Source organism: Cottoperca gobio, chromosome 9 (assembly GCF_900634415.1).
Source record: "Cottoperca gobio chromosome 9, fCotGob3.1, whole genome shotgun sequence".
Classification (NCBI taxonomy): domain Eukaryota; kingdom Metazoa; phylum Chordata; class Actinopteri; order Perciformes; family Bovichtidae; genus Cottoperca; species Cottoperca gobio.
In genome coordinates, this window is record NC_041363.1 from 11,869,285 (window position 1) to 11,896,746 (window position 27,462).

At 40.5% G+C, this 27,462-nt stretch overlaps 2 protein-coding genes across 2 annotated transcripts; one reads left to right on the forward strand and one right to left on the reverse strand.

Moving 5' to 3' along the window:
* Positions 1-82: 82 nt before the first annotated feature.
* Positions 83-21,176, reverse strand: hip1rb (huntingtin interacting protein 1 related b). The gene is made up of 32 exons (XM_029440325.1): positions 21,038-21,176; positions 12,210-12,273; positions 11,527-11,669; positions 11,346-11,402; positions 11,064-11,144; positions 10,861-10,937; positions 10,580-10,641; positions 9,626-9,766; positions 9,436-9,493; positions 8,661-8,736; positions 8,259-8,426; positions 8,097-8,152; positions 7,917-7,989; positions 7,255-7,438; positions 7,074-7,162; positions 6,865-6,981; positions 6,676-6,777; positions 6,285-6,479; positions 5,741-5,888; positions 5,454-5,540; positions 5,231-5,338; positions 4,850-4,986; positions 4,271-4,381; positions 4,099-4,157; positions 3,789-3,819; positions 3,603-3,665; positions 3,387-3,487; positions 2,829-2,934; positions 2,564-2,687; positions 2,421-2,482; positions 1,649-1,879; positions 83-1,218 (listed from the first exon to the last, which is right to left on the reverse strand). The coding sequence occupies exons 1-32, from the start codon at positions 21,128-21,130 to the stop codon at positions 1,210-1,212; spliced, it is 3,213 nt and encodes a 1,070-aa protein (XP_029296185.1). The 5' UTR covers positions 21,131-21,176; the 3' UTR covers positions 83-1,209.
* A 3,851-nt stretch (positions 21,177-25,027) lies between these two features.
* Positions 25,028-26,984, forward strand: LOC115013686 (hydroxycarboxylic acid receptor 2-like). Its single transcript, XM_029440140.1, has one exon. It carries the CDS (start codon positions 25,048-25,050, stop codon positions 26,020-26,022), a length of 975 nt encoding a protein of 324 aa, XP_029296000.1. The 5' UTR covers positions 25,028-25,047; the 3' UTR covers positions 26,023-26,984.
* The last annotated feature ends 478 nt before the right edge of the window (positions 26,985-27,462 follow it).

Genomic DNA, 27,462 nt, shown 5'->3' on the forward strand with positions numbered 1-27,462 from the left:
TCATTATGGATCAAATCTTTGAACAAAGAACTAAAAAGAAAAAAAGGTTAATAGGATCGGAACAAGACAAAGTAACACAATGGGACTTTAAATCAAATATTTATTGTTCATTTGTTTGACATTTACACGTCTTACAAGGAGAAACCACTATTATCTTTACTAAAATATATTAATAGATCTGAGTGTATAAAGACATTTCGTACAGAGGAAAGGACAGAACATAAAGATGCATTTAAGACCCTGTTTGAAAAACTGCCAGAGGCAAAGAGAACTTGAACACCTTTATATTGTATATTAACTAACCCTTAATCTTCATTCAGCCTAAAAGAAGCATTTGATAATTAAGGTCAGCTACATCCAATTTCTGTGTGCAAGCATGAAGTCTATCTATATGCTTGAGTATAATATCCAGGTTATCCTATAATAGAAGGGACATTCAAGAGATGTGTAGATATAAATTATAGTTGGTGCAAGTGGCACACTCCTATACAGACTGTATGTCTTTACAGGTATGATTCAATGCATTAGAACATTACATTACAAGGCCTCTGAGACAATCTTGTACTGTTGAGAAAGAAAGCTGTTTTGCACATAAGAGGAAAAGTGTCCATAATGAAGTCAGAGGTATGTAAAACCTTTGCAGCAACATAAACGCACACAATGTGATTCCCCAGTTTCCTTTACCGCTCACCACAACATAAATAACACATTAAGAAAAATGTGATGTGCTCATTTAATGAACGTCCAAAATATTGTGCAAAAAGGTTTGTCTAAAGCATGATGAAATCTAACGCTTGACATTCTGTCAATTTGTAGTTATTATCAAGGTTTGTATTGTAAAAGCAGCAGTAGCATCATCATCATCTAAAAATATACTTTCACACAGCCTAAAAGTCTCATATTAACCTTTTTTGTTCTTGATGCCAAATACAAAAAAAAAGGGTTCTGCCTGGATGGCGTATGTGTTGAAGGAGGTGGGGGGTAACAACAACCTATCCCTTACAGGCATCAAGGGTCAAAAATCAGGCTTCTGGTCCATTTTGGCGAGAAAAAAAGAGAAAGAAAGAAAGGAGAGAACAGTGAGATGTAGGACGAGGCAGAGGATTGTCAGCATGCAACTTAAAGGAACCGTATGTTTACAACAAGAGGACCCTTCTCTGGTCAATCCAACCATCCATTAGTGGAGAATGTTCCTCTTCTGCTCAGGCATTACTTGAACTGCAACATACAGAAAAAAAAAGATTTAACAAAAAGTTGTTTCTTATGAAAGACAGATAACTAGTTGCTCTGTTAAAAACTCAAATCATAGATGAAGGATGTGTTGGGTGCTCTTAGAAAACGAAAAATAGGAAGGTCATCCAGGCACTCCAAAAAGTAAGAAGTAACCACGAGGAAGAGGATATTAAAAAACCTTTAGTGTTGTGGCTACATCATTAAGCAAGCCAACAGGCCGAGTCCTGAAGAAGACCAACAGTGTTCGGATCATGTTGGCCATTTAATGATTTAGCCACAACAATGACGTTTTCTTTTTTTTTAACACTTCCTTCCTTGTGGTTACTCCTCACTTTGAGTGCCTGGATCGTCTTCCTGTTTATGAAGTTGCATCTTATTTTCTCTTATACAACCGCCTTCATTTCACAGCTCTTACCGTGGCTTTTGGTGGTACGTTGGGTTTCTGGGCCAACGCAGGCTTTTTAGAAAGAGTAGGCTTGCTAGGTTTTGGCGACATGGTGGCAGGATAGGCCAACGAGGAGGTTTGGCTGTTCCCGTCAGAAACCTGCTCTGAAGGGACTCCGACCACTTCGTAGTGCTTCTTCCTCAGCTCGCCCAAACGCAGACGCTCGTTCTCCAACTGACTTTCCAATTCAAGCACTTTCACCTGCGGGGCGACGAATAAAACGGGTGGTTATTTAATGACTTCAACATGTCAAACGAGTTGCATGTCCAGCTCATTTATGCGAGATGGGAAAATAAACCAGGTCATCAGATAAGTATTATAGGCTTACATTTAATCTTTCACTGTTAAACTGCATTTTCTTAAAATGTATTTATGGCAGAACATATGAATTTCAATAGGTAGCCTTCAGTTTTAGATAAGATCGCAAAGCTCTGTCGTCAAACCTCATCCTAGCAACAAACACACACACACACACACACACACACACACACACACACACACACACACACACTTCTAAAAAGTATCTTTTTGAGCACATTAATTAACAGATCACATACATGTGACACAACCTGTGTTTAGATGATGCATGGAGAATTACATGCCAATATTTCATTCAATTTACTAAGAAATATGAGGATTGAATGTTTTCAGTATCTAACATAAAGTATCAAACGTAAGGCACACATACGCTTGCAGCTTTTTGCAATCACTAATTAAAACCACTCAGAGTCCCATGACGTACCTGCGACTCCATTTCTTCTTTTCTCAACTTGATGACGGACAACCCAGAGAAGTCCATGGTTTCTGCACATTAAGAGTGTTTTTATTAAACATATGCTCATCAGAGTCTACAATGATCTCGCATACAGATCCCATTGTACTCACCTTTTTCCTCTAGGTGTTCCTGGCCCGTCCTCGTTGAGCCCACCACATTAGCTGCCATTTCATTAACATGGCGAGAAGCGTGCTGGAGAGCCGACAGCCTCTGACTGTTGCGGCCCGCCTTAACCTGAGTGCAGAGGACAGGGCTCGAGTGAGATGAGAGGACACAGTTCGGACACTAAACCAACAAACTCATTAGCGTAATACAATGTAAAGTATCTCAAAAAGTTGTTTATCATTGTATTCCTCTTGGAAATTAAAGCGTTACCTTCGAGGCAGCTACCAGTTGTGCTGTGCTGGCAGCGATCTCGTGGGAGCAGACAATCAATTCTTCGTATTTGCCCGTGTGCAGCACCACCTTATCAGCAGACTCCCTGTGAGGAAGCAGGTAAAGATATTTATTGTGCCTGAGCTAATATACCGGTATTGACGCTAACATGATGAATAAAAAATGCAATATTAATATCTTGTTAATAATACATGCATTTTTTTTTTTTCTTCAAATGTTCTACAGGTATCGCAATAATATCGCTATTGTGAATTATTTGACCACAATAATTGTGTAGTTAAAATCTAATATTACCCTTACCTAACATTTCTAGCAATGTCCTTTGAAAAACTAGCTCTGGCAGCTGCAATAATCTTTTCGTTCAAATGGCACATGTATGCACTTTTCATTGACAAAGATTAAAGACTAAATTAAAATCTGAACCTTCTTAGTATTTACTCTTGTTTTTGATGTTAGCCAAGGAGCTACATCCGGTGTAGGACCATTTGTTTACACATTACAAAAAAGTAAAGATAAAATATGTCCTGTATAACTTACACCATCTCTGTGGCTCCCCATCCCACAGCCTTGGCAGCAGAGATGAGTCCCTCAGTCCAGCGAGAGTTTCTGGCGTAGAACTCCTTAATGGTGGCTGCGCCCTGAACAAGCAAAACAATTGTACTGTTAGTCCTGTTAGATCTCAGAAACAAAAGCTGTTGAACTCAAAAGCAAGCTGCCAGTTTTGGATTCAAAATTAGAAACAGTGTGACTCACCCTCCCACTCTCGACAATCTCCTTCTGCAAGTCTGTAGATGCTATGACCAGTAAGCGGATGGCCTACGGAAGAGTAGATGATAACAGAAGAGAACCAAAGTAAAGAACAAATGTTTAGTAGGACGTTGAATAAATGGCAGTACAGCACATACGGTATATTAGTTGTACCACATCAAACTACAGTACCTTCATCAGGTCTGTGCAGCTGTTGAGGATTCTGTAAAGGGGGTGAAATAGTAGAGTTAAAACAAAATATACATATGTAGGCATGTTCTGGGAGGCGGTGTTTGCATCTCTAAGTGAGGAATATTGCATCACTATTGAGGTGCAATTCATTACTGCCTTGTTTGGAGGAAGGGGTCGAGACCTCCTTGTCATGCCAAATGGTTGAAACATGCACCGTTTCACTTAAAGTTGGTTAAAATAAAAATATACCCTGCAGGGAAGTACAAGTAACGGGAACCTTTTTTAAAATTATTGATAAAAATTAACAAACCTTTCATTGACCTCCAGTTTAATTCCTGATGTGTCCTTTCGTGCCTGATTCATCATTTCCTAAGTACAGAACCATACATGACATTTATCAGTTACAATAGATACACTGCACATTATTACAGGTAAATTCATTTCAGATAATGTTAGCACATTTTAAAGTTTACATTACTCACATCAATCCTGCGGACTGCCTCTTCAATAGCAGCAGATGTTGCAGCCATTTCCTTGTCGACCAGATCTCCAAGCTCATCCTGACGAACATCCATGCCTTTTGGCCGCAGCTCCTAGATATAACAAGAGGAAAAATGATTAGCAATGATGAAGAAAAAAATCTAGTGAACAATAGTGGAAAGGACTTAAAACACTGCTGGGGAAAACACAAATGTTATAAAATCACTCTCTCACACTCACACTCACACACACAGGGCTGAAACCAACTATTATTTTCATTATTGGATTAATCTGCCAATTACTTTCTAGATTTATCATTTGGTCAACAAAATGTCATGAAATCGTATAAAAATGTCCATCACAGTTTCTCAAAGTGATGTTTTTGCAATGTCTTGTTTTGTCAGTTCAAAACCAGAAAGATATTTATCTTAATATGATATAAAAACAGAGAAAAGCAGCAAAGCTCCATGGTTGAGACAGAATTATCTGCCATTGTAGCATGACAAATTACTTTATCAATGAATCAATTATCAAAATAGAGGGCAATTATATTTGACCAATAGTTGCAGCTCTACTCTCACCTGGCCCAAGTTCAGGATCTTTTGAACGATTATGCGAATGGAGGCAGTGTCTGCGCCAGGGAGGGTGGTCTTGGACTTCAGGTCTTTGAAGAACTGCAGACTCTGAGTGGCACAGCCTCTGCAGTTCTCCGTCAATCCTGTAGGGGGTAAAAGGGCAGTGATCAGACATAATGCTGCATTCTTTTTACACTGACATCTAAAACTCACTCTTCAAATGCAGCTTGTGGCACTTAAAAGTTGAGGTTTGAAATTCAATCTGGAAATATCTATATCTATATCTATATATCTATATATCTATATACACACACACACAACGAATATGTAGCTTTACATGTGGATGAATGGCTACAAGTATAGGTAGGTAATCCAGATGTTCCTTACGGTCTGCATGGTCAGTGGGTGCCATGTGTGCAGTGGCACTGCCGTTGATGATTGTATCCGCAGTCAAGTGGGAGAACTGGGTCAGAGCCCTCAACAGTCCTCCAGCATCTGGTTAACAAGAGCATACAGTAAGTACGAGAGCAGTCTGCCACATTAACAAACAAGCCGCTAACTGTCATGAGGTCAGCAGGATCATGTTGAATCATAAGCAGAGCAAACTCACCTCCCATGTTACTCAGATAATCTGCATGGCCCTTTTTCACTTTGTCTACTGAGCCCAGTGTGGCCTCCGCCCGACTCACGAGATAATCTGCTGTTTCGAGAACAAACAGAGGATTGAATAAAAAAAGATTTCTAGCGAGTCAGATTAGACAATATATAATCTTGGATAGCCTGCCAGGGTCATGGTCTTTTTTCACTCACACACACACACACACACACACACACACACACACACACACACACACACACACACACACGTTTGTTGAACTAACAGAGTATGCGTCTGACCTGGTGAGCTGGTGCAGCGTATATGAAGCGGATCATCCAGTTTAGCGACAGCATCTTGGATGATGTTCTCAGCCTCTGTGATGGTACCCTGCAGCAGAACAAACTGCTCCTCCAGCAGCCTCTGCTTCAGCTGCTCCTCCTGACTCGACTACATCCACAAATACACATTCAAAAGAACATACATACGTGTATGGTTTAATACTCGTTGATGACAAGAGAATTATTCTGACATACATAAACTACATTGTTGCTCATGACAGTCAATCTTGTTACTACATAGAGATCCCATTGCACCCAATGATACAGTTTCATCAACAATACGATTTAGTGTTAGACTAAATTGACTAAATAAAGACTGTGTACTTATTTAGGTGACCATTTATGTGAACCGTTTTCATAGAATGCCTAATAAGCTATTCTGTTCATTTTCATGTTTATGCTCCACACAACATAGCCTGATGAAGCAGGGAAGATGCTCACTCCAGATTACACTACAGCACACTTTCCCTGCAGTGTTCAGACCCCATCTCTGCTGCTGACTGACCTTCTCCTGCAGTTTGCCCTGAAGATCTACCAGTTCCCTGCCGCTCCTCTCTCGCTCCTGCTGAAGTGACGACTGCTGCACCTGCGCAGTCTGCCGCAGCGACGACAGCTCCGCCTCCTTCTCACTTACAGATCGCATGAGACGCTCCTTCTCCGCCTGCAGAGCAGTCACTGAGCTGTTCATTTGCTCCGACGTCTGGCAAAGAGAGAGAGCGATGAGAGAAGCCAGAAGAGGCAGATGGCCGTGAGCGTCGGAAGGAAACTCTATCCGGAAATGTATGACATGCCTCGAGCCTCCAAACACAGAACAACTCTAAATACTAAATGGTGGCGAATCAGAAACAACCTCATTGATGTTTAGCTGAGTTATAACATTACAGGTGAACACTCACCATCTCGCTGCTCTGCAGAGTCCCCTTGAGTCGCATCATTTCTGCCAACTTCTCCTCCAGCTCTCTCTTCAGCTTCTCCATTTCAAACTTCTGTTCTTCCAGCTACAGTGCACAACAAAACAGCATTATTTACATCCCTGCTACATTTGAATCTCTGTCTTTCAAAAAAACCCCCAAAAAACCCCAAACCTTCATGTCAGCTTCCTGTTTTATTCGATCAACCTCAAACGACAGCTGATATTTAGTCCTCTCCACCTCTTCCTGTGTCTGTTGGGTTGCTGACAGCATCCTCACAGTGTCTGCACTCTGTCGGCACATTAACACATTTAGTGTTACCACACACAGCCAGGTGCTGACATCTAATTTAAACCAAACACTGGCCTGCAGTCTGTCTGTACCTTCCGAAGTAATTCAGCATGGCTGGCCACCAGCTCTGTGTGCTTCTCCTTTAACTTATTGTACCGCTGCTCAGTGGCCTGGGCTTTTTCTGCACAGCGCAGAGAGATGACAGCATTATCGTATGCAGATGACCATATTTTATCCATGTATTTGACAGACAGTGTTGACTGTACGTCTTACTTTCTGCTTCAACGAAGACGACCTGCGAGGTCTCATGTTCTGCGTTTCGGCGACGCGTAGCCTCCAGCTCCATGCGCAGTTGCTCATTTTCCACAAAAGCATGTTGTTTCTGTGCACGCTGTTCTTCTAGTTCTGCCTCCAAACTGTTGATTTGGGACTTCAGCTGTGTGATGTAACGCTGAGCCTTCAGGAGGGGAAAGGAGAGATCTGCACATTAGTAATGATCTACTGGGGGCCAGTACAAATCCAGCTTCAATATTCAACAGGACAATCTTGATATTTTCATCTCACAAAATGCATTTATTTTTACAAACACAACAAGCTCATCTCTTGAACCCGGGCAAATCTTATACGTTATATGTTTTTACTTTACGTCTGCTTTTGTAGCAATATAAAAACACGAGGCAGAAGGAGGAGGCATGACATGCAAATAATAGGTTGCAAGCTGGAATCTCATCTGTGACGTCAAAAGTCTCAACTGGACGCCCCTGTCTCGTTCAGAGGCTACTTGCCACATTCCACATGTCAGGAGCAGCATTTTGCCTCCACCCAACACATGGCCCAGATTCCTTTGCACATAGATAATAATGCCCACTACTGTCATGCAAGACTGTCAAAAAAACCACCTAAGCAATAGGTGAGTCAGTACCAACAGTCCTTACTTCTGCTTTGACTCTCTCCAGTTCTGCTCTCAACATCTCCAGGTCCCGCTTCAGGCTTTCAATCTGGAGATCCCTGCCGGACAGAAAACACATAGTCAGTCATAGTGGCACACATTGTGCACTGGAACCAAATGGTCTGATTGACAATCACATGTTAGAGTGAAAAACACCCAGGCTCACCGGTCATCGAAGCCTCCATTCGGAGGTCCAAACGTCTGATCAAATATGTCCAGTTGCTGAGAAAAAGTAAAAATAGTAAGTGAAAGAAAGCGTACACAACATCATGGTACTATTGTATTAGCGACTGTTTGAAAACATGCATCTGTGACTTATGTGCCATACCTGTGGCTGTGGCTGAAGGCTGGATGTTGAGACATCGCTAACCTCGATGAGTGGCTCTGGATCGTCATCTTCGTCGTCTGGTTGCTCTGCTTCGTACTCATCAGGGATGACCACCACTGGCTTCACATGCTTGGCCAGTGAGGCTGCGTGCAGGAAGTTAGGTGGGGACTGACACGGAGACAGACAAAAGGTGGGTATTAGTTAAACTTGTAACAGTATGTTATCATTTTAGCTTTGGTCAACTGAGTAAATCTTCATGGCACGATTCAAAACAACGTAGTGGTCTATTTAAATAAGCCAATTTCCCCAGTTTGTAGACTGTAGAATTTATCAAGAGGTCTTTGACGTCCAAGCCTCAGCGCTAAAGTCACCCCACCTCTCCCCATCCCTCTGCGCTCTTACATCAGGCAGCTTGGGGATCTGGATCAGTCTCTTGAAGTACTGCATGTCTCTGGCTTTATTGAAGAAGGTCTTAAGGCTGTGGGACAAAGGACAACAAGTAAATAGAATATAATATTTTTTAGACCCATTATAGATCGCTCATGTGTTTTATTACAGTTGGCAGGTAAAGTGACGGATCTAGCAAAATACTCGTGAGGTGGCAAGACGATGGCATGCAGACTTTAAGGGGTGGCAGAAATATATATAGCCTAGGCTATGCTGATTTAATTGCAAACAAATACATATATCAGTATTTTCTTGGAAAAGCCCCCAAATGGAAATATTTGAACTCAAAAACAGTACATTATTGTGGCACATGAGTAAAGAATTGAATAGAAATTCCAAAATGTGGCATTAGAAGTTAATAAACTGCTTTATTTCTTAATATACAGACATTTTGACACCCCCTGGTCACAGGCAGGTATGGCAAACTGTGTCATTGTAGTAAAAAGAAACACGAAGCATAAGGTAAACAATGCAACTACATCATTTGGAATAAATATTAGACGTGAGAATCTAATGGCATCATCTCCCCCAACCCTGGGGACTGCTCTCTGAACTCAAAGACGGACACTCCACAGAGGGTGGGGGATGGGAAGCAGTGATGGGCACATTTGCATGGGCATTGCAGGGCGAGGCAGTATTATGTTGCACACTTCCTTTAGTAAATGAATAACTCTCTCTACTTTGAGATGATCACTCATTCATTCATTGCATCAAGCCATATATGACCTACCTGTGAAACTGGTCATGGAAACGGTCACGGTGTCCTTGTAAGGTGTCAGCGGGGAGACCTGAAATCCACAATATGGTATAAAGTTTTTATGCTTTGAGACAAAAAATTATCTTTAAATAGCTTAAATGTGATATAGACCATTTAACACATTTATCCTACAAATTATAGGCTATGAGGGAACTGTTCTTACAGGCATGCAGCTTGAATAGCAGCTTGACGGTGAAGTGGTAGAGGTGACTACAGTCCTGGGTGACTTGTATGAGTGGAGCCAGCCGACACTGGCCTGATGTGAGAGTGGAGACAGCGATGGATGTGTTGAGCTGTCGGATCACTGGGGGAGGGATAAAAGACAGGAGCGTACAGTAAATGTTAAGAATCCCTTCAGACACTTAGCAAACATTTTGTTGTGTACTTGGTTTGTTTTTTTTGTTTTCTGTGCTGCAGCCCCCTTTTAGATGCTGGATGTCCAGTCCTCTTTAGATAATTGATCTCTTGTGGTGCAAACATAGGTACTTTTACCTACTTGGTAAATCATCCTGATAAAATAAAGTGCAGACTCTTCCATTGAGTCAGTAACTGTTGCAGAGTTAGTTTTCACATTCGGTTCTCTTGTTTCTAGAGTGGCTTGCTGACTGCTGAGGCAGCGACACATACTTTCAGAAAAATGCAAACATTAGTAAGGAGATTTTGTGCCAATGACTCCAGAACATAGTGCTGAGACTGAGAACGCATGTCTTACACCCACAGAGTACAAGTACACTACGAATTATTTTTGAAGACGTAATCCTGGGTCTTCACCCTGCAGGCATGGGAGGAGCGTACCATTGCAGTTGCACTGGAGGAAATACACTTAATGCTCCATAATTGAAGGCATTTCCTCACCAGTTAAAACTAATTTAGGCAGGAGCACTTGAGTTGAACCACCTGATTGAAATCACTTTCTAATAAATAGACAACAGTCCGTGTGACAACAGACAGAACAAGAGTAGCTCACAGCAACAGTAGCTTTCTTCAAAGGGCTCTTGGCTTTTGTACATAAATAGATAATGTCAGCAGGCTGCAGTCCTCTACTGTAGCTCAAGTTTCTCTTCCTTGGAAGAGTAGGATGGGGGAGAGGTGAGAGGAGGGTTTTTTTTTTTTTCACCTGTCTCGGCCAGCCTCAGCTCTGCGTCCAAGTAATCAAACACCTCCACTGTGAGCTGGAACCTGCAGGAGAGAAGATGATACCTCTGTTAATACCGAAACGAGGCCCCACTCAGGAACAATGATGTGACCCTGATGAAATGAACAAGCAGCAGGGCTTGTCCGTTTATTCAGTTACTCATTTGTGTGGCACTGGCTATGCTTATGACTGATGATGATGATAATTGAGGATTTAAGGCCAAACAGATCCTTAAAAACGTTCTGCAGTATTTGTTTACTCACACATTATTAACGTCGGTTCCTGCAGTGCGCTCCAGGACTTCATCTGTGGCCTCCAGGTTCGGTGGGATTTCTGAATGCTGCAGAGGTACATTTTTTGAGAGGTTTAGTTCATACTCCCATTCACAGAGTGAATTCCTAACATTTTGCTAAATCATCCACCTTGTGCACCTTGTGGTGTGACAAACGACAGAGGATTCCTTTACCTTCGCATGAAACTCCATTTTTGTGCAGAGCAGTTTGGTATACAGAGCCACCAGCTGTCCGTATTTGTCATGGAGGTTGCTCTGTAAAGAAGGAAGAATTAAGCACAAATAATACAAATATGAACACGATTTTAATCAAATATAGAAAGATCTATGTCTCTTACTGGAGGGGGATTATTTCAGGCTTCACAGGATATCAAGTTAACCAACAACGCATCTTACTACTGCATTCTTTTGACATTATTTTTAAAAGTAGTAATAAAAAAAGATGTAAAGACTCACCCACAGTGTCCCAATTTCAACTAGAGAACTGTGATGCCTCATGCAGTCTTGTAGAACCTGTGAAGGTGACAGATTAAATGAACAACTTGAGTCGTTATATTTAAATAAATGTGAGGATTTTAGGATGAAAAGCTTTCACAGATAGTAATAGGCAGTAAGAAAAGGGTACTTGGGGCCGTACATTGCGGTGTCCGTCCCGCAGGACTTTGTGTAGTACGTGGCAGAACTTCCAGCTGAGGATGGAGCTGCTGGCCAGGGGGAAACCCAGAGCGTAGGACCAGAAGGTGTAGGCTCCCTTCTCCCTGTGAGTCCCGAGTATGATTCCTGTTGTGTTGATAAGGAAGCTCAAACTATCACAGGACAGCTGGTTACTCCACCAACACATGTGCCAGTTCCCACACGATGAAATGTAAAAACTGACGAGGCTGGTTTGTTATGATATAAAGCTAGAAGAAAATACCAGGTAATCCTTCATATTTCTCCATCTATATCTCATTACGTTAGCCTCGTTGGACACATTATTCCTAATGGTAACCACTTTGTGTACCATCCCAGCTTTGAGTATTCCCATCACTCCCTACACATCCAATAAAATTGCCTTTTTCTCCCTGTAGTATCTCAATAGTTAACCTCTATATTGCGCCTCCTGTTGTTAAAGCCCACCCTAATATTCTGTTCTAATAGGAAATGCATCAAATTAACATTCTCCAACTTAAGATGTAATAATACATGTTAACTGTGCTGACATGTTTCCCTCTATGAAGGTAAACAATGACAACATGTCTACCACACACAGAACAGAACAACTCTACCGACGTTAGATTGGAACAGTGATTTCTTTTGAGGTTTTTTCAAAAAGGATACGTCGTGCATGTTTCTCCTTCACAGGCGTCTCAGCGGAGTTGATGGCCTTGCTGATGCTGTTCAACTGAAAGGAGAGGAGAGGAGTTAGTCTTATATCTTGTACGGTTTGCTTCTCCACCGACACAAGCATCGGTTGTCGGGCTTACAATAGACAAAACAACAAACGCACAGATCATGAAGGTAAATAAAGATCAAGAGTCAAAACGCATAACAAGCTGCTGTGCAATGACGTGAATGAGTTGGAGAAACAATGACTCTGCACTCACACACACAGCGTTGTGCAGACAGAGCTTCGACTTTCACCTTAAGGTTAACCTGATTTTACTAACCAAATACAGACAGTAGTTCAACACAATGGAGGGAGAATGTTAAGGATGTTTACTGCATGAAATAAATAACCTCAGGGTTACAATTAAAACAGATGTATTCCTGACTAAATGGTCCCAAATGATTTTCCACTGAAATTATCCAAGAAGGAAGTCATGCGAATTCCCTTCATTTCTTTGCCGGTGCTTTAACGCTAACATCTTGATTAAGATATGAATCAAACCTAGTTTTTTTTTAATATCTAAAACTGCTAACATAACTTTTGTATGTTATGTGTGCGGCTTTATGATTGCGTGAGAGAGTCATCAGAGCCACAGGGCACACAGCGAGCTGCTCTGCAACCTGTCCAGCAGGTAAAACAGGTGTCGCTGTAAAAGAGCTGAAAGGGAGCGACAGAGAAACACACACAGTCTGGATCTCTGCCCTGTTGGATGTGTGTCCCTAAAGAGATTCATTTATTTCAATGAACCTCAGATATAGTGCACCACATCCCAAAGGCAATATGATAAGTGCCTGGTGTGGTCATGTTACACTAGAGTGCTCTTGTTTAGTAGACTGGGGAAGCAATCCTTCAATTGGGAGGGTTCAACTCCTTCAGCCACACTGCCGAAGTGCTTTTGAGCAAGACACTGAATCCAGCTCCAGGGTAACCGTCTTGTGCACTGTAACTCTTTTTTTCAATTAGAATACGCAAATACATTTGATTAAAATTGATAAATTAATTGGATTTTAACTGACCAAGAACAGACAGTAATTCAGAATTATAATCAACCATTGATTGAAAGACAGAGCAGTGCACATAAGAAAAATCTTCAGTGGTCTTTAATGCACCTTGCACACGCAAGTCTGAAAACAAAGTCTATCCGGACACTGCTTCATAATAAACCTTTACTCACAAGAATGCATTTTTTCCACAGTATTTTGATATTGAAATAACCATGGATCCATTACTGGCTTACAGAATATGTGCTTAGGGCTGTGCTTGGCAAAAAGTAAGATGTAGTCAAAACTTGATGCAAGCCAAAGATAAAGAAGGTTCTACACACAGGGCTGTGTGATGTGCAGGACGTCACACAGTTCGAACTGCATTTCCTTTGAAAATAGTAAGTCATTAAAAAATAAAAAATAAAAAAAAGGGGGCAAGGGGAAAATGTAAGGATTAATAATATCTCTATTTTTCCTCCTTCCTGTCTTTTAAATTCAATTTGAATTATCTACTAAAATAAATTTCCATTTGAGCCCGACTGCACAGCAGAGGAATGTAGAGCTACCCTCAATCTAATATGCTTGACCAGGATGTCGCCTTTTGGGATCCTACAAAGGAGATTTGAATCATTGACTGCCAAACGCATAACAATTACATAATGATCAAAGCTGTGGCTAGACAACACAATTACCCTGGACTAACTGTGACCCACCCACAGCTAAATCAGGCTTAAAAACTGTGGTGGGCCCCGCCATGGGTCCTAATTCAGTGCTGTGTTTCGTTTGAGGGAAGTGTGCTTAAAAAGTAATCAACACTTGTTCCAGAGAATAACTCGCTCTACAGTCTCATGTCCCACCGAGGTGTTGCAATCAACTAGACATTTTGGACAGTTATGGTTACCCTCTACACTCAAATTTAATTAATTTGCCAAGAAAAAAGACAAATACAATAAACTCATTTAAAAGATAAATGTGACTGATGGCATTCTTTTTCACATTTTCTATAGATATCGCAGTATCGTTATTGTAAATTCTTTTGACCATGTGTAGTGAAAATCTGATATTGTGATATGCACTTTGACCTTTAAACACATATTGAGGCACATAGTATTTTTATGATGCTAACGAGCCAGTTTCACCATCACAGGATTACATGAATAAATAAAAATGTATAAAAGTTGCACATACCAATACATGACAGCAAAAGACTCTGGATCTTTGGCCTTACCGTCAAACATTGGTTTATACATCAGTGGCAGAGGCCCTTAATCTCACAAAAACCTCTTTAACACATTGAAAAAACCGTGGAGTCACCACCCCACCCCGATCCACACACGGTCGCACAACAAAGCACAGAGAAGCTACTGTGGCATTCAGAGTGAGCGAGGGGTGTCCTGGTTAATAGGAGAGTAAACCCCCCCCCCCCCCCCCCAGACAGCTTCTGACGCAAATTAACTGCTAGTTCCTCGTTTACACAGGGCAAGTGCAGTGGGCTAGCATGGAGACCCGTGTGACAATGAGGGGTTTGTTGGGGGAGGAAGGCCGACAGCTGGGGTAGAAGATTGGGTAGGATGGGGGCCGCGCTCTGGCACACAGAGCCTGGCACTGAGGCCTCAACAGATGGCCGCTGAGCAGGGAGGCTGCAGGGAGACTCTCATACATTCAGAATGGCTGTCAGTCAGAGAGCGAGCGAGTAAAGGGACAGAAAGGAGAAGGGACACCAAATGCAGGACAAGAGTTGGAGGGTGACCAAATACTCCACAGAGTTACCGGTTACAATACACATTACCAACGGCTCGTGTGCTGTGTCGCAGCTTTTTGGAAAACAATCACTCGTTGGAGCCCTTCAGTGTACATACCCTGACATGACCTTGTTCAAGGCTACTGCGGAAGTAATGGGCACTGGCTGCATGGAGAGCTGCAACGATTATTGGATTTATTGAAATCGACAGAAGTATAATCACCAACTATTAAAGAAATTGATGAATTGGTTCAAAAATGACAGAAAATTTTCTCAACCTCTCAAATATGAAGATTTCATATTAAACTGAATGTCTTTTGGACTGACAAAACAAGACATTTACAGACCTCACCTTGGACTTTGAGAAACTGGGATGGACATTCTTCACTATTTTCCGACATTTTATAGACCAAACGATTAATCCCTAATAAAAGTTACAACTAAAGACTATTTTAACAATCTATAATTCTGCCTATTATTACCTGATCATCCGAAAACAGTAAAAATGACGATCAAAATTTCAGAGATAAACTTCATCAGATGTCGTTTTATCCGATCAATTATTCAATTCATCGTTACAGCTCTAATTACAAGTCAGCTTCCAGGGCCGCACAATAGTCATCTCAATGTCAACTTGCGCGATAAACACATCGCGAAACACTGCGATGTTGCACTCAAGAGTATTTTTGAGTTTGATGAAAGAGTATCAGTCGAAAACTGTACTTTAAAATGTAACCATCACTTATTTTGTGCATCATGTGTTCAGTTCATAATAATAAATCATTTCCTTTAATTTTATTTGTAATCCAACAAGAACTTTGTTGTATTTTAGTAGTATACTGAAAACAGAAAGGCATAACTAAGAACACTTAAATATCTATTTATCATAAGTAACATTGTTAATGCATTATGCAACGTTATCACATATTTTCGTCATATCGTTCAGCTCCATCAGTCTTCGAATTTAACTACTTATTATTTTTGATTGTCATTTTGAACTATTATGGAGAAATGCTCCGCTACCACACCTGATACAAAGTCTCACTATCAAGCCTCAATCAACCTACACGCAGGTCACACACCAACACAAACACAGATACCATTTCCTTAATGCCACGCACGGTCAAAGGTAAGTCATATGAAATACATAACTTTTTACTAATGGAGCAAATCGGTCCAAGCGCTCCAGACATAATGACACTGTTGACTGCCTGACGGGTTTGTGTTGCATCTGGTTCAAGCGTCAGTAAATCCTCTGACCAGCAGAGAGGAGAAGTGAGAGAGAGGGAAAGCCTGGACTAATCCCCGAAGCCAGCCATAAGGTCTGCTGCCAGCTAGCATTACTGTAGCCTCTACACTCCCGCCACAGTCTACACCCTCCACGCTGCATGAATACCTCCAACCTTACCTTGTCGTCTCTGCCTTTCAGCAGCGTGTCCATGTGCTTGGACATCCTGGTGTGGCAGAGTGTGTGAAGTTAATGAAGTCGAAGTATCAACACTACACCTGTGCTGCTTCTCTCTAGACATAATGCCCCGAGGCAAGAGCACTTATTGCAGGTCCTTATCAGCTTAATTCAACAGACTAGGGTTGACAAGGTCACAAACAGACTTTAGCACAGCTCACACCTATTAGCTACATGTAGCAATAACGAGAGTGCTAACAAGTCACCTGACCAGTGTAATAAATCAATGAAAGCAGTGAAAAAGTGGCAGCGGTCGAATAGTCTTCTTTGCTTAGGAAGGTTCCTAACAGAGAGATGACCTGGAAGTATCCAAGTGGCAAAAGTTGAGTCTCTAAATGCGAAGGAAAAGTGCTTCAATTTACCAAAGGGAAGGAGATAATGCCTTCCAAGACTTAAAGTAACAACTCGGCCGTTAGTAACATCGTCAATTGTACAATATGGATACATAAAGACATCCTTCTTCAGGAAGAGGGTTTACATTTTGGACAGGAATCATTACTTGGAATTCATTTTCTCTTTCCTCTCTTACCGCCTTTTTGTCCCTTTTCTAATTAAACTAGCACAGCCTCTCCCACATCAACACAGGCAATAATCTGAACACACAAGCCCACACTGGATATCTAGTGTTGCTCTGCTTCTAACTGCTCATCCGTCCACAAACAGATCCATAAAAAGCACTCTTCCAGCCCAGAAACACACCTGGTGTACCGTCTACTTTACTCTTTAGGAGGCGTGATATTAGTTAAAGTGTGTAAAATATAGCAGAGATGTCCTCCTGACCTACAATTTACATTCTACAGAATTAGGAAAAAATCTTTGTCTGGTACAGATCCTCATTAAAAGTTTCTGTTTTAAATTAAACTTTTAAAGTTTCAATTTGCCATGGAGGTAAGAATTTAAATTTAAGGATAAACCTTGATTTTTGACTAGGATGGAGAACCTTGAAACCGCAGACAAACATGGCAACCACTATAATACTCATGCCAAACAATGTATGAAAGAGTGAAAGAATCCAGAGAACTATTGAATAGTTGCATAGATAGAGGTCAAGTCTTATTATTAGGTTATGTGTAAGTTCATTATTAATACTGCATCCACTAAAATATTCAACAAAAGATAAACTGTTCTTTAGCAACCAGACCATTTTTGGGCCAGTTGGCAGAGCTGGTTAATTAGCTTATGATTCACATGATGTTCATGATTACGAGTAGCTGTTGAACATAAAAAAGGAAGCCAAGGCCCAAAACACATCTGCCATGTCATAGATACAGTATTAGGATTACATTGTGTTTAGGACTTTAATTTTGGTCTATTTACTGTGATTTAAGGATAGTTTGGGCATCACAAGCACATGGTTTGTAAATAACACATGAGCATTACATGTGTGCTCAAAATACTTGACTCATGGTCAAAGGTGAAGTCAGAGCTTGAATCATCTCCTTTTTGTTGACAAATGCTGACATAAGAGATTACTGCAAAAAAACGTCTTTGCTTAACACAGCTGCCTTTTTTTTGTTTTTAGTGTGAAACAATCATAACCAACATTTAATTCTCTCTACTCCCACTCAGTAGCTGTGTTTACCCTTCGGTAGTCCCATCCCCCTTCCCTCTCTCATGGACGCTCACTCTGGCAACAGGAGTGAGGGAAAGCAAACACTACACGCACACACACAAACACAGAGGACGCTGTGTGAGACATTTCACCTTGGTAGCGAGGTCAACATAAAGAGGAGAGAACGCAGGAGAGTGGAGCGAGAGTCTCAGTGCAGCAGGAGTTTCAGTGAGAGTACTGCATGAATCAGCAGTACTGAGAAACTCTATGACAAGAGAAATACATTATCATTTAATATATGACAGAGCAATATAGGTGCTCCTCTTACACACAGCAGCTAGGGATGCAGCTAACGATTAGTTTCATTATCAATAAATCTGCCGATTACTTTCTACGTCTTTAAATGTCTGGCATTGTCAGTCTAAAAACCCAAATGTATTCTGTTATACGATATAAAACAGAGAAAAGCAGGAAATCTCCAAAATAGCGGGCGATAATGTTTTCTGTTGATCAATTAATCGATCAGTTGACTAATCGTTGCAGCTCTAACAGCACCCTTTTAAAACATAACAGGTCAATTATTTAACCAATAGTTGCACAGTTTGCCCTTTTGAAAATAGCTTTGTCAGTACATAATGCAACTACATATGGCTACTTGTTCAGCAGTTGAGACTCCACATCCCGACTACTACTACTACTACTACTAAAATGCTAATTGGGAGGCAGTAAAGAGTCGCACAGTCAGATTCTTCCTCATACTGCGTACTTCATTTGCACATTGGCACCCGACAGTCATTCATTTAAACAAGAACAGAAGCTCAAAGCAGTCAATTTAACTCTTGAATATGTCCTTTACACACAAGATTCCTTGTGGAACATTTGTTGCACAGCATGAAACTAGTAAGGCAACAATTCCATGTTTTGAAATAAAAACTGTGCCTACTTTTGCTGTGCTAATCAACAAATATGCTGCAACATTAACCAAGTGAACTAAGGGCAACAAACATGCAGTAGAGAGGAAATAGGTTTTTTTTGTTTTCCATTGTACTTATTTTAGCTATTTTGTGAGAAAAGGGGAAGATGAAAGATAAGCACCTCAGCTCCACCCCGCTACACATGCTGCAAAAACAAATAAAGCACTGACGTATGAACATACACCCAGCGGAAGAAAAGCTCAGCCCATTTTAGATAGCATAATACTGAAAGTGCTGTAACTCCTCCCAGACAGCTTGTATAGTTATTCAACCTCATTTGAATCTCACAAGTCAGACTGGGTTGTGTGCTTTACTTGAAGCAGCAGCTCTATGACAAGCTGGCTAATCTTTAACAGATTTAAGCATTTAGTCAACAATACTGTCTACATTAAAGTATCTTGCATGATGGTAAAAAGTATTAAGAGTTTTCTTGGTGGATGACTGCAGTGAGGTTACAGCCAGAGGCCACAAAGCACCTGTTCGTTCCACAAGACAAACCTCATTACTTACACACACACACACACACACACACACACACACACACACACACACACACACACACACACACACACACACACACACACACACACACACACACACACACACACACACACACACACACACGAGATGTCCAAGTACTCCACGAGGGTAATAATATGTCAAACTGTTTTTCCTGATTCCTAAGTGCTTTATCCAACAATGACGCCGTTAAAGACAGGAAAACTAAAGTCCGTAAGGGAGGAAAGGTGGCCAAACAGGAAGGACTAGATCAGCATGATACTAATGAGCAACTTAAGACAGGACTGAATAGTGTGACTATAGAGAGCGCTCTAATGACATAGTTGGATTTCAGTCTTTATGTCAAATGCATCTACATTACGGCTGCAACTAGTAATTATTCTTATCGATTAATCTGCAGATTATTTTCTAGTTTATTTGTTTAGTCTCTAACATTTCAGTAAATAAGAGAACACAATGTCCATCTCAGTTTGTCAAACACCAAGGTGATGTCTTTAAATGTCTTACTTTGTCAGTCCAAAACCCAAAGATATTAAAACAGACTCATAGTTGATTGGCTGAAAACATCATGTTCTGCCATTTTTGCTTGAAAGATTACTTTAGGCACAGGCCTCTGAAACATAGTGTGTGATGAACAAGTTTATTCTAATGTGGCTCATTTTCTGTTTTACAACGAAACACTTAAACGTTCAAATTCTTACAGTAAAAGTTGCAGTGTATAATGATACATACGGTTTCTGGGATCCTTGTGTCAGAAATAATAGGAGGCCAAGGGAGAAATTGACCCCTAATTTAAAAAGGTATTTGCCCCATTGAACACAATCAAGGTTGCAACATAAGTGTGTGATTGTATGAAGTCTAAATGCCTCCAAATGTCAAACATTGCAAGAATAAATGGCTCAAAATCATTTATTTTCTACCCTTCTGTGATTTACACATTTTAAAAACACAGGCATACACCTGTGTGCAAGGACACTCATTAACATAATGCAGTCCCTAGTCCTCTACTCTAACCTTAACCATCCCAACGACATGCCTAACGCCCACCTTTACCTTTATCTTATTGTAACCTGAACCTTAAAACCAAGTCTGAACCCAGAAACAGGCCTTTGAATGACTGGCCAAAAAGTCTTCAATTTCCAAAAATGTCCTCACTTTCAAGGTGTAAAACTCATATTGGTTCTCACAAAGATAGTTGTACAAGTACACACGCGCGTACACACATCGACACGGGTGGGAATCTGCAGCCTCGCGCCATAGCTAGAAGCAATAGTACATTTTTCAAGTAGACAGACACCTTTCAGTCAATTAATTCACATATCTAACTTTCAATTCCCAAGTCAAGGTGTTAATTGGAAACGTGGCCTATGCGGTAGGCTACACTGCGAGCACCGCGCGCACACACACGCACACACACACACACACACACACAGTCCCCGGGTAAAGCTGCAGCAGCAGGCCTGAGTAACATAAAAACAAAAAGCGCAGGTTTCGCACCCCGCAGTGAGCATTAACCCAGCAAATCCCCCTGTGTGATAGTTGTACCTGCTGCTTGTCAAAATGCTCCCTCTCCGCTCCGAGATTGGCTTCAGTCCGCCTGCTTTTCACCCGTGTGGGCACCTGTCTAATGCTGTTCATCCTCTAGCGCTGTCAAGGACGGTTTCAGCCAGAAAAATATATATTTCAAGACACAAAAAAAACATCCAGGCGACAGGAAATATCAGAGGTCTCTCCTTCTATCTAGACTCCAGACTCTCTGAGGGACATCTCCCAGCTGCGGCTTCATCGTTGGTGATGCATCGCGGCTGAAGGAGGAAGAGCAAGTGAGTTTGCTTCACGCGTTACGTGGAGGGATCCTCCCCCAAAGGTGGAGGATATCATCATCATGTCTTCTGCGTGCGAAATCCTCCCACACACATGTCAATATTTTTTTTTTTACATCACATATAAGTGTTTAACATCAGCTGTTCCCTTATAATATCGTGCTGTGTATTTCGTTGTTTCTTTTAAACGATGTTCTGTCTCGCTCAGCTGTAGGCAATGACGTCACCTCAATGAAATCAAAACACATGAGGATTATTTCAGGGGGGTTTTTTCTTCCTTCTTTTAATCATGAGATTGTATCTGTTTGTACAATAGCAGTCACGTAGTTGTGGCATAACAAACCAGGATATGAAGCTCAGATTAAAACCAGAGGAGGTGCCTACATTTTCTTACACTGCTGTAACATATTGAAATAAGGGCCAGGCCAATAACTACAATTTTACGTATGTATATATAAAGCAAACTCAAAAATAGTTTAAAGGAATTTCTTGGGCCTGTATTAAGATTGCTTTTATGGTTTCAGATAGTCATGCCCACAAGAAGTAAAGGCAAACAATGCTGGTAAATCCTCTAAATTAAATGAACATACAAATGTCTTTAGTTTTATAAGGTAAGTCAGTGACAGAAACAGGAGAGAGGAAGTTTATGAAAGCAGATCACTGTGTCAAAAGGGTAAACACATCCATAAAAGTTGTATAAATCTAGTTATTTTTCTTTAGTGACTACAAACCTTAGTGTCAAAGTTATGATGAATTCACTCAGGGACATTTTCTTCACAGCTTTAAAAAGTCACTCTACTTTATCTTCTTATGTTTATTTAAATCTCCTCTGTTGTTTAGATTTAATAAAGAACATCCACACATGTTAATGTCTCTTCCACTCACAGTCCCTTATATCCTTCTATAGTGGATTCCTTTAATCATATTGTACCTCTAGCTTTGCACAACTCTACTCAATTTGGCTGACACACCACATGACCTGAGGTACGTTTGTTTGTCTCAATCACCTTTATCTTTTATCATTTCAAACAATCAAGATACAAAGATAGTGGTACATTCTAGAAGTGGAAAATGTCATTTGTTATGAGTCCCTCACCACGAGCAATTTGTTGACACTGTTATAAGGATTCTAACACTTCAGTTATCATTTTAGTCTTCATTTCAGTCCTCTTCAAGGTGGTCGGGCTGGAATTTCCTGTTCGTTGCGCCGGGTGGAGTAGTAACCATGATGCTTTGTTTCCAAGTATGCAGGTGAAGGAAACACAAGGTCTGATGGGACAACAGGAGATGGAAACAAAGGGACATGTTTGCCCTGCAGGCTAAACAGGCTCTTTCACATTTTTTTCGAACAGTTTGAACACTGCCCACACATTCTCTGAACTTGCAAGGCCCAACTCACATCCATTGATACATTACTAAGTGGGAGCCGTGACATAAAAGCTAGTGAGTGATAAGTCATCTGAGATCTGCGGTTCAGTTGTGTAGGTGTATGGATAGAAATCAAAAAGCAGAGATGGAAAATATTCCCCCTACAGTTTCTTTTGTGTATTGTCCGTCTGTATCTGTGTTAAACTTATTGATTTGTAAAGCACTGTGAATTGCTTTTGAATGAGAAGGCCCTTCACTGTTCATTCATTACATGGACACACCTACAGCCTCACTTACAACTCACCCTACTTCTAAGCATGTTTTAGTGGGTCTGTATTAGTCACACAGCCTTCTACAAAACATTAAAGAAATAAAGATGTGCTGCTCCATGACTCTCTGTGACATATGTTCTGCTTCACTACGTTTCTCCTTTCGCTCCTTTCTTATTATTAAAATTAGAACCAGCTCACAACTTCCCTTAAACTCACATTAAGATTAATATTCAGTGAAACATGCTTCACGTGACCAAGTCTCCCAAAAACATATACGGCAAAAGCAACATTTTCAAATGTTAACCACTAGACAGCAATAGTGGTTAACAAACTGAGTGTGTGAGCTGTAGCCTCTGATTATTAGGCTTTATGAAAGGACCAATAATCCTAAAACACCAGCATGACTAAGTGACACTGTTAATAACTTAAAAATATTGTCACAAATTGAACACAATACAACAGAAAACACATGTCTGCCTTGTTTTGGTTATTTCTTCATTATTTCCAAGTTATTCTCCAAATTAATTTAAATCTCATGTTACACTACTCTTCTTTTTTGTGTGATTATTTCTTTATTAACAATGTCAATGGATAAATTCCCATAAGTTACACATAGATGCACAACTGTTTACTCAATACATATTCAAAATACTGTAAACATTATATTTTAAATACAAACTATATCGTTGCATTACACCAACCCCAAATCATCCCGCTCGTCCCCTCGTCTACAAAACCGTCACATTTCATCCAAGAAATAATAATTGTAAACTCCATATATTTATGATGCATGTGTGGAACCAACAGGAATCTACTTATGTACACATGTACAATACATTCGTACATGTTCTGTCTACGGAAATATACTAATTTAGATGTCAAAGTCACCATGCATGAAGTGTTACCTCTGATCTGCTAAACGGGAAGTGCAGTTGAAATAAAGATGAGATGATATTTTACATTTTTATTTGCCTCAGCAGTGTTGATTCATAACGGACCCCCCCCCCCCCCCACATTATTAAGTATAAATATCCATACAACTCACAAAAGCTTTAACACTTTGGTTTACTTCGTGTCTGCAGCACATACATCGCTGCTGTCTGAAAGATTAGTTTCTGCAGAATGTGAATTTATTTCACTATATTTATGTATTCAAAAGGTTCCCCTTTGTCTGAAGCCTATGGCACCAGCTAGTCTTCCTGGGGTCCAAAATCTAGTAAATAATACTCATCAAATACGGTACTTACCTTATACAAAATCACATTTGTGTTATGCTATGTTCAACTCATGTGTGTCTCTAACTGCGTAATGTAAAGCGGTCGTTAAAAACAATCTTTAATTAATTTATCTTAAAATAAGTCTATGAAATAGCCTCAAAGGTCCTCACCAGGGAACATGAACAAAACATTATACAACACCAACGCTGGACTGTGGATCAGCTGCTGAAGTAATGAATTTGCATGATAATCAGACTAACTTTCCATTTTGTTTCTCTTCATTGATTCAATTTGAATTGGACATTACAACACCAAACCTACATGATGTCACACTTCTCAGATTCCTTCCTCATTGTTGGATCTGGTTTAAAGACTTAATAACTATACCAACAGCTTCAAATCAATAATCCCATTTACAAAAGTATACATTTGTGCTCTTTAGGCTGGCTGGAGCACATCAGTGAACTGGGACCCTCAGTGAGATTAAGAGACTCCAGCCTTTGTGTTCAAAGTAGTTGTGGTTCACCCCAGTCTGTAGTCATGCACCTTGCACCTTGCACCTTGCACCTTGCACCTTGCACCTTGCACCTTGCACCTTGCACCTTGAAGTTGCTGTAACATGGGTTTTACCTGTTGGACCCTGAACTTAACCAACACTTTGTAGCTTTTTATAGAAATGTATCATAGCTTACTTGAAAATAGAGATGACTTTGCGTGTTCACGTTTATTAAAAAGCAGAACCGCCGGGCTTCCTGTCAATGCAAAAACCACAAACACTTCTTTTTTCGTTTTGGCGTTTCACTTTAAATATTGCAAACACTCCTCAAAGAGTTATTTTTCTGATCTGCAGCCGGCGAGGCAGCACTCAACTCAACATGAAATGCAATTTCAATGGAACCCTGCTGATCAGTGTGCTCCCTCCACTGTTGCTGACAGAGTTTGTTTTGGGAGTCCTTGGAAATGGTTTGGCTCTCTGGATCTTCATCTTCCGCCTGAAGCCCTGGAAGAGCAGCACGGTGTTACTCTTCAACTTGGCAATGGCTGATTTTCTGCTCCTCTTGGCTTTGCCTTTCCGTGCAAGCTACTACATGTCTGAGATCAAGTGGATGTTTGGAGTCCCTCTGTGTAACATCTGCCTCTTCATGTTGGCAATGAACCGCAGTGGAAGTACCCTCTTCTTGATGGCTATCGCTGTGGACAGGTACATGCGCGTGGTGCATCCCCATAATTCCATCAACTCTCTGAGTATCTCCAAAGCCGTGTGTGGAGCAGTTGCACTATGGTTGGTCACAATCTCAATGACAGCTCATGTTTTCAGTCTGAATCACAGCAACACAACCTACTGCGAGAGCTTCATGATTGAAACTGAATCTCAGTTTACTATGAACTGGCATACGTTTGTGTTTCTCTTTTCCTTCTATATGCCTCTGCTTGTGATTCTCTTCTGCACCTTCCAGATTATTGGTCACCTGAGAAGGAGACAGTTGGCCCACCATGCAAAGATTAAGACGGCTCTTTACTTTATTACAGTCGTGGCCGTGATCTTCATGATTTGCTTCCTCCCGAGCAACATCACGCAGCTGCTGATTTCGATCAAGACCAATCAAGTAGCCAGCAGCCGCCCCGAATCTGAAGTCTGCCCTGCTCTGGAAAATCTGACCACCGGGTTTTACCTCACCATTAGCCTGACCTATCTCAACAGCGTGTTGGACCCTGTCGTTTACTACTTCTCCAGCCCTGCCTTCAAGAACATCTGCAGGAAAGCTCTTCATCTGTCCCAAACAGACGTTGCTGAAAGTTCAGAGAAGAAAACTCGAGAAACAGGCTCCCAGTCGATCAGCCAGCTGTGATCAAGTAAATCATTGAGATGAATGCAGCCCCGCAGCTTTAATTTGGTTTAAAAGTGACATGTTTCTTTCAAAGTTGGTATGTAAATCCTGCAGCGCATAATCCAGTAGTTACCCAGTATATATCGACTGCACTCGATTGCCTTTCGATATATATAATGCAATAATATAGATATGCTAATGTTGTAAAGTTGTATTATATTTTCTTTTCTCTCTATGTATTGACATAGTTTAGTTCTTGCTATTGAAGTCCATTGCATTATCCAGATGTTTTCATACTTATTTCATCATGTGAATAAAATATCATCTTGTAATTCTGAGAAAACTGTATCATAATTATGGAAATACAACTGTTAGTAAAAGGATTTCATAATGCGGCATAGCTTTCTCACATCCGGTGTTCTTTGGTCATAACAGGGCCAATTCATATTAATAACAATATATAAAGGTAAAATTAAAATATTTTTTCCTGGATTATATTAATTGGATTTCACTTAACATGAAATACACGGACTCAATATATAGAAGTCACTATAATAATTAAGCACCATAAATCGAAATGACCGTGTATCCAACACATGTTTGCCTGTTATATGTGGCTTTATTAAAACAGAATTTATGGCACAGGACTTCCACTTGGTTGATTATAGAAAGTGAAATATTCAATGCCAGGTCTTACTAACTCGATGTACATGAATGAGTGAACAACATGATGACGGCAACGGTTTTGTTTACGACTGTAAATTCAGCAGCAGTTGAATCTGAGGACCAATTTAACCCACTAGTTCTCAGAATAGATGATAGATATGGTGCATACCCCATGACAGACATAACCATATAAAACCACAAACCTCTCCTGCCATCAAAGAGTATGCAGGTAACCATCGAAGGTTATGTCTTCCACCTTTCTCTCTGTAAAGTGAATGTACGTGAAACCTCAAATAAATGATGAATTTATAAAGAAACATTTGAATCATATTTCTCTAATGCACATTTACAGTAAGCAATAAAACTAATAGAGAAAACTACCACCAACAATCTTAAAAACATGACTCTATAGAATATATTGTATATATTAAACTTCATTTGTTTGAGTCTACAAACTGCATCCTGACATTATATGAATTACATTTCCATACATGCTCTTAATTTAACATAAAAAAGGGAAGTTGGTATGACTAATTCATTTTGTCTCACAGCTTCCCAAGCGGTAACTATCTTTTTTTTAAATCAAGTGGAATCTTAAAGTCAGCACTCTGATAAATGGCTTTGACCACATTGCTCTCCTAAATTAGTATTAAGTTTTGTCCTTCCGCTAATCGTGAAACAAACAGGAAGTATCTTCTCGATTTACAGTTTGTGCGGTTCACGCAACTACATCAACTCCCCGAGCCCTTTCTTATCCATGTCCACTCACTGATCATTGGTCACCAAGTATAAGAT